Source organism: Teleopsis dalmanni, chromosome 2 (assembly GCF_002237135.1).
Source record: "Teleopsis dalmanni isolate 2A chromosome 2, ASM223713v2, whole genome shotgun sequence".
NCBI classification, from domain to species: Eukaryota; Metazoa; Arthropoda; class Insecta; order Diptera; family Diopsidae; genus Teleopsis; species Teleopsis dalmanni.
Window position 1 is genome coordinate 191344161 of NC_051847.1, and position 14238 is coordinate 191358398.

The following is a 14238-nucleotide window of genomic DNA, read 5'->3' on the forward strand; positions in this document are numbered from 1 at the left end:
GAAGGCGCGTGCTGACAGTTATCAGCATTGCCACTCGAAGGCATATATTGCCCATTGTGATGCCCTTAAAGATTATGCCGAGAGAGGCGAGTTGCTAACCTTTTCTATCTTCTATCCTTGTTAAACCATTTGATTTTTCAGATGAATTTGAGGAGATCCGATAAGTTTGCTTTTGTTACAACTCTTCCAGGCCTATGAAAAAGCAATCCCCAAGACATTGAAGTCACCTTTACTGCAGTCCTGGACAGAGACACAGAAAGCGGTTGATGGATTCTACATCCTCTTCATCTTAGCAACTCCTGCATAATCCACATGTTGAAACTCGCCACCCAAGGAGCATAGGCGCAATGGCATAGTGCCCCGTTAGTACTCCAGTAAGCATACGAACTGTAGGTTTGCTGAAACCCAAATGTCTTTTCGTTTTATTTTTGTTAAAATTAGGCCATAAGGTTCTAGCGACCACACAATCTTCGCGACTAGTCCATAAGTTGTTAGTCTATGATCCTAAATAGTTCGCAATGATTCGGTAAAGTGCTTCCAAATGTAAATTTCCAGCTTAAATCTAAAATACCTCTACAAATGCTAACGTAGTGTAAATGGAATAAATCCTTGTTATGTATAAAAAATAACTCAACAATTAAGGAGTATTTTAAAAATTTATAATCAATTTACATAATATTTGAAAAATTTTTTTTTTTTATATATATCATAAACCTCAGTTAGATCAATGGGTTAAATATCATTGGAGTGAATGTTAGGTTGTTTATTAAGCTGATTTATTATCAACTTTATCAGATTACTTAAAATAAAGGAGCGTTTTTACTTCAAGCTATTGCATATTAATTAATGGCTGGACGGTAAGCTCGTTTTAGGCGGGAAGTAATGGATACAAGTGCGAGATTCCTTGCTGAGGGGTTAAAATATTCTGTCAGATTTTTTTTTGTTTTATTTTTTTCTTATATTGTCAGATTCAGCTTTAACTAAGGGAATTTGTAAATCGCGGTGGATACTTTCATTCCTAATATACCATAGGGCACCAGTGATTGTTTTCAGTATTTTTGACTGACCTCTTTGGATAATTTAAATATTTGAAGCACTAACATGACGAAATAGTTAGATACCATAGGTCCATATTGGTTTAATAATGCTGTTATACAAGAGTACTTTATACTCTAGGCACAGGGAGGATCTTTTATTAATGAGCCAATACAACTTAGAGGCTTGGAGCTGAATCTAATTCTTCAACATGCTTCAATATGCTTGCGACTAGTTAGTCGCCTGTCTAGGTGAAAACTTAAGTACGTTATATTATTTGTTTGTGGTATGGGAATTATATTTAAAAAAATTTTTGGAGATGTACTCCGATTTAAGGTAAAAACGACGTGTCTACATTTTAGTTAATTAATTTTAATTCGTCATTTTGACAACCATTTCTCCACGCGAAATAAGTGAGATTAAAATTGGTTTGAAGCTACTACAACGTTTTTGTTTCGGGGTATTAGATGTTTAAAGTACATACAAGATTTTTATTATTTTATTTTTATTATTCAATTTATACATTTTTTTTATTTTTACGTACATAATTTCACAATTTTTTAATATTTGATTAAATTTGCTGTACACCTTAGAATTTTATTCATATGCAGAGTTATTCTTCTTCCTACCCTGTATTGTCCCTAAAAACTCTCTGAATTGAGATGTAAATATCGAAATAAATTCGTAAGTTGACAAATAGAATATGCAATGCAAGCAATATTTAGCTTATTTGGATTATTTTATCGCAGATAAAGTGTGGCTCAAATGCATATTCTTTTCTTATTAAAATTGCTGACGAAAGGTCTGCAACGCTATGCTTGTAAGAGCAGGGGTATTGCTTCTTAAAAGCAGAAATAAATAAAAAAACCAACATTAATAAACAATTAACTTATAAAAAAAATTTTTATTGTACTTTTAATTTAATTTTAAGATGAAACCCAATAAAATATATATTACTTTTGTATAAACTCAAAACAAAATTATTAATAAAAAATATTTTTATATATTATTTAGTCCCATAATTGTTTAAAAACAATGTTTATGCTTTTTGTATAAAACACTATTATAGTATTTAATTGTTCAACATTTCATATATTAAATTATAATTAAATAATTTCAGTTCACTAATATAATATAGTATTATTTTTATATTATTTTAAACATGTTCATAATTTTTCGAATTTTATATATTTATTAAAGAACCAACCTCGACCATTTGGAATCGCCAAAGGCAGAAATAACAAGAGTCTATTTAACATATTCACGGATAGCATTTTTTAAAATATTTTTTTATATAAATTTAAAATAATTAATTTAATTTGCTTTAGTTTTTATTGGATTTTTTAAAATTTTTATATTACCGACCACATATATATCGCACTTAAGTTGCTCTGCATCAGTGAATGCTGACACCAATCACACCCGAATGACTCGGTTTCGACTTTAGCGCGATATTTTATATTTCTGAGTTCAAATATTGCGGCAACTGCATTGATCCACACGTAATACTGGCATCGATGCGATCCGCTGTTATCGGCTTCCGAATCGATAATAATTCAAATTTTATCTTTCGTACATTTGCAGTTAATTAAATGAATAATAAAAATGAAATATTTTAATTTAAAGTATTTTTCAATCATTTAAATAATTAATTTTTTTATTCAATTAAATATTTTTTTTTGCTTTGAGTATTTAAATCTCGTGCCGCTTTTGTGTTGTATTTTGAAATGACACACATTAATGAAAAGTAGAACATTTTTCTAAACCATCATCATTTTTAATGTTTATTGTATTAGATTTATTATAAATTAGAGTATGGGAGTGTAATTTATTTAAAAATAAATAAATAAATAATATGGGTAAATAAGATATAAAAATAAATCTTATATATTAATCGCAATATTGATTTTAATGGTTTCAACTAGTAACACTAACTAGTGTTTCATTAAACAAAGAAGAAGAAGACATAGTGTACTGAGATATCTTCCACTGTCGTATTGTATTGTTTTAATTTTTTAGAGATTAATAGGAACGCTATTAAATGCAGCGAAGAGTAGTTCTAGAGAAATTTTTGATATACATGAATAACAAAAATATTTATGAAATAATATAAATATAATATATACTTTGAAAAGACTATGAAATATATATTCAATTTAGCTGATTGTGTAGATAAAGCTATATTTATTCTGTTCTTAATAATTTAATATTTACCTATATATTAAATTTATTTTTATTTTTTAATATACTTCTTTTGTGCTACTTGAATGTGTATGCAAATACATTCAGAATAAAAAAAAATAAAATTGATCAATATTTTTAAGTTTTGAAAATATATTATATTAAATAAATGGAGTTAACCCCCAACATAAAAGGTACTAGTTGAAGTTATCATTGAAATTTTTATTTTAAAAGATTTTTAAACACATTATTCAACTATTATCGGCCCTATGTTACTACTAGCAGTACAGGATCGAGTATAGGAGTATAGGACATTTGTTCGAACATACTGATGTCTTGCTATTCCTGATGTATCAGTGTACAGATTTATGCTTTATTACTTAATAAGTTTTACTTATAAACTCTATAAGTTCTATAATTATTTGCAAATTCTTATTTTGAAACTAACCGTAGGAATATATGGTTTATATTAGCAACATTTATTGGCTGTTAACATTTAATGTTGTTTGCAGTCTTAAATGCTATTATTGGTTTTTATAATCATACCCAAGTACTTGAAACCACAAGCTTCTACATCTTTAACTGCTGTATCTTCCACATGCTGTTATTTTCCGTTCATCACCTCCAGCACACACAATAATCTAAGTCCTATGGGTTTATGTCTTTATCTATTAAAGTAGCAAAATATCTGTATCAGCACCCACGATTGCTACCATAATTCCCGTAACACAATCTTCTTGAGTTATAGGATAAGCGAGTTATACTATTTTACGTAATCTCCTCGCACTCCTTTATTATTTTCTTGTCTTGGGATCCCTTTCTGTGTTTGCTTTCTACATACACTCCGATGGGCCACAATAATAGCAACAACATTTTCTTTCTTCAAACGTCACACTCGTTAGGGCGTCAAGAAACGCTGATTAACTGCCGCTTACCATTGCCAATAGCGACAATGCTTCCAAGAGTTACAACAACAAAAGCATACTCAGCAAAAAATGTTCATGTTATAAATTACTATCGCTTCAATTAATACTGCTGGAAGTTATTTGATCACAGCTTATTATTAGTGAGAAATATTTATTTATTTTGAATTAATGTTTAGCGAATTTTATCATATCACATTCCTGCGCTTTATTGGTTACAGTAGGTTGAAAGTCATCGCTTGTTTTTAAAGCTATCCTTTTTCTTAGGCACAAAAATGCGGTTCACAACTCTGAAGACCACGCAAAAATTTAACTCTAATTTTATGAAGAATATTTCTAATACATCAAGAATCCGGTCTATTATTAAATCGTCATTACAATACGTACTACAGAATATACTTATACCAAAAAGAACAATTTATCATAACAGAACACATTTACACAATAAATGATAATATATTGTAACTAATGTTTATTAAAAATGTAGTTTGTAAAAATATTTACATTACAGATAAAAATAATGTAATACATAAACTTAAAACCTATACAGACATATAAAATTAATATTAATTTGTTGAATATAAATGAATACATTTGATAGAATCTAACAAAAGGATTCTGTACAAAATATTACATAAACATTTTTCTGATGCAATAGCAAATTTTTCTTATTTTTTTGGCAAATTTGTTTCGCAATAAAAAATAGTTGCTAAAATATACATTGAAAAATATTTTTATATAAGCATTATATGACAATTGTATTAATATATATAACATAATGATTTTTTATTAATTCTAAACATAAAATAAGGGCAAAAAAATATACATTTTACAGTTCGGAAGAGAAATAAATTTTTTTGCTTTGTCAGAAGTCACCTACGGTATGCGAAATGAGTTCATTATGGAAACGGTCAAAACTGGTGTCATTTTCAAGTGAGTCATCAATGAAATGTGTTTCAACATGTTCTCGAAAAGAGTCAAAGGTTACAACACTAGAATAGATTTTACCACACATTGGACACATTTTATCTGCTTCATCAGCTTTAATTTTTTCTTCTATAATGTTGAGATGCTGTGTAGGTTGACTGGGTTTATCATTTGTATCTATATTGTTGTGACTTTGTGAATTTGTATTGACTTCAAGAACTGTTTGATTGTTGTTAAAAAATTTGACATCAGTAAGACTTTCGTCAGTCTCAAGACTTTTATCAGCCATTTCCGGTTTTTTAGCTTTTTGTGCGCATTTCGAACAAGGTTGCAAAGCTGAAAGGGTGAATACAAGAAATTATTTTAATAGAGATAACAAGTAAAATATACAAATATGAATTTTTTATAGCAATCAGTACAGCGATCCTTTAAAAACAATTAAACTCACCAATTCTACTCTCAATTGCTGTTAATGCAGCATAAAGTCCCTGTTGTTGTTTAAGAGCTTCAGCACGCATTTCATCTAAACCCGCAATACATTTTTTTGCTTCTTGATTTACATCAAGAGTTGTAGCATCTGCACCAATTGTAGTTTCATCTACATTAAAATAAGTAAATCCCAAATCTGTTTTGTTTGGTAGTCTATTATTGCCACTATATGCATTTAAAGCAACTTCCTCCATACTCAAGTCGTTTATATCATCTGAAATTTCGTTTGAGATCAATTTTTGACGTAGTTGTGGATTTGGTGAATGTTGTGTGAAAGTCTTTGAACGTATTAGATTTTGATTGGCACCACTATTTCGACGTGGACTATTTACTGCATCATGTTCATCATCATTAACAACTGTATTATCATTTTCTTTGGCACCAACTACTTTGCCTTGATCTTTAGCCATTTGTGAAAGTCGTGACCATAATTTACGGTTTTCAGTGGATACCATATTTATATGTTCGCTCAATTGTGTTTTTTGTCGTTGTAATTCTGCTATTTGCATGCGTAATTGCAAATTTTCAGCAGTGCCGTCACTTGTGTCATAATTATGATTTATATTTGGCTGTGCATTTTCCTCACGTAGTTCACGATTTTCTTCTTCAACAATTGTAAGACGCTCTTGCAAGGCAACACATCGCTCCTTCATTGTCTGTAAAGCAACACGCAATGCAATCTGCATTGTATCGGGTGTATCCATTTCAATATAATTTTTATTTATTAAACTTTAATAACGAAGTGCTGAATTTAATTTTATAAAAACTATAAACACCTCGTACTTCTTATTATGTACAAAAATTGGAAAGAAGACACTCGAAACCTGTATCATCAAAAATAAAAATAAATTCCTTTATTTTGACAATTCACTATCAGCTGAAAGCGTTTTTGACATTTGCTTTTGAGGTTGTTATTTGCGTTTGTCAAATGTAACGAGTAAAATAAAAACGAACGAGTATTTTCCATTAATTTTAATATTTAATTGATTTCCATATAATAATAAAAATTTTGTCTATATATTTATATATATATTTAAATTAATTTAAAGCCATTTTATGTTTATATATAATAATAAAAATTTTTTTATTATATGCAGCAAGTTAAAAAGACTGTCGCTGTCAACTGTCAAAGAGCAACTGCTGTTGATACAATTCTCGTTACTTTTATATTCATAAACATGATTTTATCTAATAAATATTTTAAATATTTATATAAATATAAAAGAAAATTTGTTTGTTGTGCAAATAGTTTACAGTATCCTAAAAGATTTTTAGCTACAGACGTTAAAAAAGGTTTAAACGTGCTATTTTTTGGTACTGACAATTTTTCTCTACCAAGTTTAAAGATATTGCATAAAAATAGGTAAGATCTTTTGTTTATACAATTTATTTCAATTATATTTAAAAATAATTTAGTTCTACAGATATAATAAATCAGCTAGGCACAGTGACATCTTTTAAAAATCCCGCAAATTGTGTACGCTTATTTGCAAGCCAACAAAATATAGCTTTGCACCGTTGGCCGGTTGAAGCAGAGTTGTGCCATAATTATGATCTTGGTGTGGTGGTATCGTTTGGACATTTAATTCCACAAAAATTAATTGAATCATTTCCTTTGTATGTATGTTAATTGTTTTATAAAGTTATTAAATAATTTTTTTTTATATTAATAAAAAAATTTAGAGGCATGATAAATGTGCATGCTAGCCTACTACCGCGTTGGCGAGGTGCTGCGCCCATTATTTATGCTATTATGAATGGTGATCAAAAGACTGGCGTATCTATTATGAAGATAGAACCAAAGCATTTTGATATAGGCGATGTATGTAAGTCTTATTATTTTATTAGAATTTATTATGATATATTTTCTAATAGATTTTGGCGCAACGTGAAATCAATATAAGACCAAACGTATATATGTCTGAACTCTACGTGGAGTTGGCTGAACATGGTGCTAACTTATTAATTGATGTGCTACGTGATTTTCATAATAAGCTATCAATAGCAACGAAACAAGATAATGCAGCTGCTACTTACGGTAAGCTTTAAATAAAACAACCAAATAGTTGTAGTTTTGATTTTCGATATTTACTATAACTTGTTGAATTCCAATTAATAACTTTTTGAATGCAAAGTTAATAAGTTTTGATTGCATATCTCTCTGGTACTGTTAGCATTTATTGTTTTATTTTCAGCTCCTAGGATAACACAAAGTTTAACGGAAGTGACGTGGTCTAATATAAATGCAGAACAGTTACACGCGAGATTTCGTGCTTTACACGGCTTCAAACAGTTAAGCGCACAGTTTCAAGGCAAAACTATAATTTTGGTTGACATCAAATTACCGCAGCTTATAACAAAAGAAGCAGATATGTTGCTACATTCACAACCTGGTGCGTTTATATATCAGCGTAGTAAAAAATGTTTATATGTGCGATGTGCCAATAACTCTTACATAGAAGTGCATCAGTTACGAATCGAAGGCAAAAAAATAATGAGTGCTATGGAATTTAATAATGGTTATTTGAAGAAACAAACGATAGCAAATCTATTATTCGAGATTAAAAAAGTTGCTTGTTAATAATTGAATTAAAGGTTTATTGAGTTTTCTCTCTAAATTTTAACCCAAATCAGAAGGTTTGACTTCTTTAGTATCAGCAGGTTGCTGTGTGGTTTTTTGTATTAAATTTTTAGAGAACCACATTGGACGCGGCTTTTCCATTTCAACTATACGTTTGCCATTCAAGTATTCAGTAGACTGTTCTCTTTTTTCACCATCATACAGAACCACCACTTCCTGTTCGACAGGGGATAAGCCCAATTGTTCCTGGATTTTATCTTGCATCAATTGCGTCTCTTTACGTACCTTATCATAGCAATGTGCTAAAGGAAATAAAATTTGTTTAATATAATGTTTATAAGAATTTTTAATGGCAGTACATACGGCAAAGCACACCAGCTTCATAATCATGACCACATTCAGTGCAATTGCGTAAATGCGTTTTAATTTTTAATGGTTTCCAAACTAAATCTGGTACACCAAATTTGCGCTGAAGACGTCTAGCAATTGAACGACGATGTTTTGGCACTGCCCATAGAATGCCATCACCTATAAGATCCTTAAGACTAAACTTTTCTGAACTATCGCTTCCTGTGCGCCATGTAGCACCATTGTGTGTGCTAGGCATACCAGCCAGAGCTAACGCTGCAGTTGTGTAAACAGAATTTAGTCAAAAGAGTTGTAATAAAATTATGCAGACTACTAACCTGGTGGTGGTCCACCTTGATGAAATAATTGAGGTAAGAGTCTTTCAAAATGATTTAAAATATTTTTAAAACGTAATACTAAATAACGTGACATTTTGGTTACAGAAAGAGGTTCAAGTTAAATAATATTTCCTAAAGGCACTTTTACACTGCTTTGCTTTAACATGACATTCGTTAAAAACATATGCGGTTACAAAAAAAAAAGAACGAGTAAATATTCAGAAATTTTTTGTCCAATACGTTATGAATGAAATTTATTAATAAATTAATGTATATAAAATATAATATATATTTAATTTAATTCTCATTAAATTTTATATATTATATTAAATATTTATTTTATATTGAATACAATATTTTTCAGCACACATATGTTCGTGGCAAAATTGGTTTGTGTATTTGCTAAATTCTTTTTGCGAATGAAAGTAATAAGACATGTGAAGAGTTACGTCAAAATGTCAAAAAAGAAAACTACTGTTGACTGCAGATTACAGAATTATTTAATACAGTTATATATTACATATAATCAAATAGTTAAAATAACTATAAGTGTTAAGTGTTTATAATGTGATTGATTTGTAAAATTCCAAATAAAAATGCTATTATATTTGATAAATAATTTTATAAAGAAAAATTATGTGCTGAACATGTAGACTGCAAAATGCAAACGGCAGGTGCTGAAAAAAAAGTCCATGGCCAAAGAGCAAAGAGGAGCAAATGAAATAATTTTTGGCGCTGCTAGTTGAATTTTAAAAGTAAACAAAAGAGAAAATTACATACAAGGAGGTAAACCACAAATACATACTCCGCTATATACACACGTGCAGCGCCAAAACCGGATACACATACAAACAAATTACTTAAGCCAAGTTCATAGCGTTTAAAGTTTAAAAGAAGTGAAAACTCACCACAACGGCTTATGAACATAACAACACGACATTAAGCTTTAATATCGCGTCAGACGACACTTTGTTGAAGCTGCTGGTCTTAAACAGACGTAATAGCCTCTTCGGTCCGTAATTTTGTTTGGTAACGAATTTTATCAAGTTTGTGTAAAGGCTAAGACAAATCGCTCTAACACTTTAAGTAAACTAAAGTGACTCTTGTGTGTCCTTGCGAAATTTGAAAAAATATATAAAATAAATTTTTTCCTCTTTTTGTGCATTATTGAAAAGATAAAAATATAAAAAAGAAAAATTTGAAATTGTTTATAAACATCAACACAAATGTTGCCAAAAACAATTAAATAAATTATTTTGCAAATAAAGTGTTTAGTGTTTATTAAATTAATACATATAAAATTGTCCTTTTTCTAACTTAAAATAAAACAAAAAAACATATATTTAAATTAATATGGCGTGTTTAAGTACTTCCGGTCGTCGTGGTTTAAACGTATTTGTCGCACGTAATCAAACGCAAAAATTTATCTATCAATTTCTCAATCGAAACTTGAGCAGGTATAACTGCTCCAACTTCACTGGAGTTGTGGGTAGTAGAACTACTTCCAAAACCACTGACACCTCGGCACAACACCGTAACTATCATGGATTTAATATCTTGTCTCAGGATAACAACGCTGCAATCGCAGTTCTAAACAAGGACTACTTCAATATGGTGGTGAGTTTTTAATAAAAACATAAAATTTTTAAATATAAAGTTAATGGTAGTTAATTTTGATTGATAGATTTTTTCCCATTTATAATCTCATATATTAATTAAATTATATACATTTCTATAATTTATTGAAATGAAAAAATATAGTTTATATTTTAATACATATGTTATCTTTGATGTCCCAAAAATTATATACATTTTTATACTTTATAAAAATTATAAGAATGTATAAATTAAGTTGTATATAGTATACATAAGTTTTATATAAAAAAATTAAAAAAAATATATTTTTATTTTTTATTAACTACATAAATATGTATATATAATAATATATATTTTTTATGAGATAAGAGATATTTTATCTAATAAAATAAATTTTTGTTGTATTTATATAAGTAGTTAATAAAAATTAAAAAAATATTTTTTCAAATTTTTTACATAAAACTAGTGTTTTATAATTCACATAAATTATATATATTTCTATAATTTAAAAAAATTTTAAGAATATATATATTTTGTAAATTTATTATATCAGATAAAATATCATTTATCTCACATAAATTATTTGTGTATATTTATATAATTGAAAAAAATTTAAAAACTATTATTTTTATTTTTTTATATAAAACTTATAACTTACATCTCGCATAAATTATTCAATTTTTACAATTTATAAGTTTAAAATATATATTATATATTTTTATGTATACAACATATATTTCTTATCTGATATAAATTATAAATATTTATAAAATTTAAAAAAATTAAAAAATATACTATATATTTTTGATATATAACATTTATCTCTCTCTCAATACTGTAAATAATTCTACACCATATTTTAGTTAACTAAATCCAAATATGAATAATATTTTATAAATTATTTAAAAATGAAATAATACAAATAGATAAAGAATATTTCTTTATTATTCTAATTTAAAAGCCAGTAAAGATTTATTTTGAATATAAAATATATAAATTTCAATATATAATATTAATTAATAACTTAATATGTATTTTTGTATATAAAATAAATATATTTCTCTTAATAGTGCAATATTCTACGCTCTACTATATTTAAATAATTAAATTAAATTATTTTTTTTTTTTTTTATATAATGTAAAGATAAAGTAATATGTATAGTTTAAAGAAAATTGTTCACCTTATTGCTGCTACCTAGCGCTTTTACCCATTCTAGTGCTGTTTTGTATGTTATTAGTGTTCACTAGCACTTTATTTGATTTTGTTGCTGTTTCAATATAAAAAAGGTATATATACATTATAAATATTATATATTTTTTGTAAAGTTTTTTATATACATGCTTAATCACATACTGTTTTATTTTATTGACACTTTCATTATTGTTATTATTATTACTTAGCACTTGCACTATGTATATACAAAATATGGTACTGTATATAAAATACAAGATTAATTGATTATTTTAGTATTGATAATAAATTTTTGTTTTTAAATTCTGCGTTTGTTTCATATTTATTTTTTATTTACAACATCACAGCTTTTTGTGAACTCCAATTATTTCTTTGTCTGTGTCCTTGTAGGCAACGAAGTAATATTGGTGGAGATATAGCGGATATCTGTTTTATTATTATTATTGTTATTATTCGAACTTCTCACAATCAAGGAAATGCATTCTGTGGGAGTATAATTCATTATTCATATCCTTATCCTAGGACCTCTCTAACTAGATTACCCAATTTTATTAATACTGCTTTCTGCTTTTCTTACTAATATTGTTATGATTATTATCATTGTGATATTAATATAAAAATTATTGTTATCATTATTATAATTATAATTTTTCTTTTATTAATACTTATTGCTATAATTAATTGTTGTTTATAATTTTTTTTTACTTTCAGTAAAAAAAGCACTTAATTTTAATATATACCTCATTAATTTAAGATATTTTTTAATATATCATCTCGATTCTCTCATTATTTCTGCTTTTATTTCATTATTATATGAGTATAAATATATACTGTGTTGAAATTTTATATTTTTATAATAGTTTTCTTATAATATTATTTATTTCAACTTAAAGATAATTTAATAAGAAATTTTATTTTTTTGTTGTCCCTCCATATTTTTTTTTGGTAATAAACTCCTCTATAAATTAACATCCTTGTATCTGTAATCTATATTAATTTTATACTAGAGATTGACAAAGCAGATGTTAAGCATTTTCCTTATCCTTCTTACAGCTGCAGCAAAATCCATTGATATTCCCTATCCAATCTCTTAGTATGATTTTTTAACCGTTAGTTTTCTACTTCTAACATTTAGTTAAAAGAAAAAAATGTAATGACAATTATGTGACATGACTTCAGCTGTGTGTCGGTGGGTAATCCACCAGGAAGCCTATTTTAAAATTGTTATGTCTTTGGCACATTTGTCTGTACAGTTAGGAGTTTGACCAAGTTTATAAACTTGTCAGGTTGGTTAACTTTGACCTAAATGGGGGAGTTGTGCTTTTAACAGGTGTTGTCTAATTGATTAATGACAGAACAACTTAACTTGCAGAGCTTCTGCGGTTCTATTGTTGGTCGTTCTGGGCTGCGTAGGAACAACGTTAATACGGGTCATTATTAGAGCTCAAGGTCGCTTTGGTGTATAAGGCCACAACTCTTACCTTACTTAACCTCAGGGTATTTCAATGAAATCACAGATTTTTCAATATATAAGTAAAGATGTAAGTTATTCATATATATTTCTGTGCTATAGGTAATTTCCATAGTTGGGGTTAAGTGATTTAGCCATTATTCGCTGTTTTTTTTAATACTGTACTGTATGATACTCTTTAGTATTTTTGCTGTTAAATGCAATGGTTCAGTAGTTTTCAGATCCTAAGAATCATCTACTTCCAAAGTTTTTGTTTCAAAATATTACTGCAGATAAATAAAGTTTGTAAATAAAGATAATCAAATTCAGCATCAAATAATTAAACTTTGAGGGCTTGGCAAAGCATAAATTCGCTTATGATGTAATTGTGATGATTATTGACACTATCACAGCAGTTTAATTATAGGCTGCCTTAAGGCATTGTAGGAAAATAGAGGATTAACTAAGATTATTGAGGACTGATTACACAGTCCTAATTTAAATCTCAAAACTGACTTCAATATGAATATAGTCAACAGAGTTGATGACATATTTCAGTTTATGACTTGAATTGCAATTGTGAAATTAGCCTTAAGAATCGTTCTTAGGATCTTCTTCTGGAGCTTGAAGGAAAAGGAAAATTATTTTAAATTAAATTTAGTGAAGTGACTATGATATCGGCTCTAGGAATCGATCTATCGGCTCTAGAATCGTCTTCTGGAGATGGAAGGAAAATTATTTTAAGTTAAAATAAATGGGTTGACTATGAGATCTCCACTAAGAATCGTTAGCTCATTTTTCTGGAGCTTAAAAGAAAATGATTTTAAATTAAATTTGTGAAAATATTATGAAAGAAACTTTTTTCTTTAAACAGAGGTTCGAAAAATAATTAATTATAACAACAAAATTTTGTTCTTATTTTTAATTAATTGCATCGTTTTGGCCGATTATTCTAGGAAAATGATTATATTTTAATAATTAATATTCCAATTATATAATTTTTCTCACTCTACAGTTATTAAGATCTTACCAAATATCTATATATAATATTAAAAAAAATTGTAGATATTTTTTTAAAAGTATTCACGCAATTACTTTGTTTTTGGCACGAACCCATAATATTAATTTTACAAGCCAAACGTAATATTATTAAAATATAAATACTAGATATACTCTAA

At 27.7% G+C, this 14238-nt stretch overlaps 4 protein-coding genes across 4 annotated transcripts in view; 1 reads left to right on the top strand and 3 right to left on the bottom strand.

The window, feature by feature from the left end:
• Nucleotides 1-4939: 4939 nt before the first annotated feature.
• Nucleotides 4940-6481, bottom strand: LOC119678088 (protein spindle-F). Its single transcript, XM_038089749.1, has 2 exons — nt 5515-6481; nt 4940-5402 (listed from the first exon to the last, which is right to left on the bottom strand). Exons 1-2 carry the CDS (start codon nt 6257-6259, stop codon nt 5005-5007), a joined length of 1143 nt encoding a protein of 380 aa, XP_037945677.1. The 5' UTR covers nt 6260-6481; the 3' UTR covers nt 4940-5004.
• Nucleotides 6482-6646: 165 nt separating this feature from the next.
• Nucleotides 6647-8145, top strand: LOC119676440 (methionyl-tRNA formyltransferase, mitochondrial-like). The gene is made up of 6 exons (XM_038087680.1): nt 6647-6651; nt 6781-6918; nt 6972-7172; nt 7239-7377; nt 7431-7593; nt 7751-8145. The coding sequence occupies exons 1-6, from the start codon at nt 6647-6649 to the stop codon at nt 8134-8136; spliced, it is 1032 nt and encodes a 343-aa protein (XP_037943608.1). The 3' UTR covers nt 8137-8145.
• Nucleotides 8130-8984, bottom strand: LOC119678089 (39S ribosomal protein L32, mitochondrial). Its single transcript, XM_038089750.1, has 3 exons — nt 8823-8984; nt 8500-8760; nt 8130-8438 (listed from the first exon to the last, which is right to left on the bottom strand). Exons 1-3 carry the CDS (start codon nt 8914-8916, stop codon nt 8176-8178), a joined length of 618 nt encoding a protein of 205 aa, XP_037945678.1. The 5' UTR covers nt 8917-8984; the 3' UTR covers nt 8130-8175.
• A 5080-nt stretch (nt 8985-14064) lies between these two features.
• The window catches only part of LOC119676441 (methionyl-tRNA formyltransferase, mitochondrial-like), a 1432-nt gene continuing 1258 nt past the window's right edge, over nt 14065-14238 (bottom strand). Inside the window, exon 6 of the mRNA XM_038087681.1 lies at nt 14065-14097. Within this exon, the coding sequence (XP_037943609.1) occupies nt 14065-14097 (33 nt within the window). The remainder of the gene's footprint in view (nt 14098-14238) is intronic.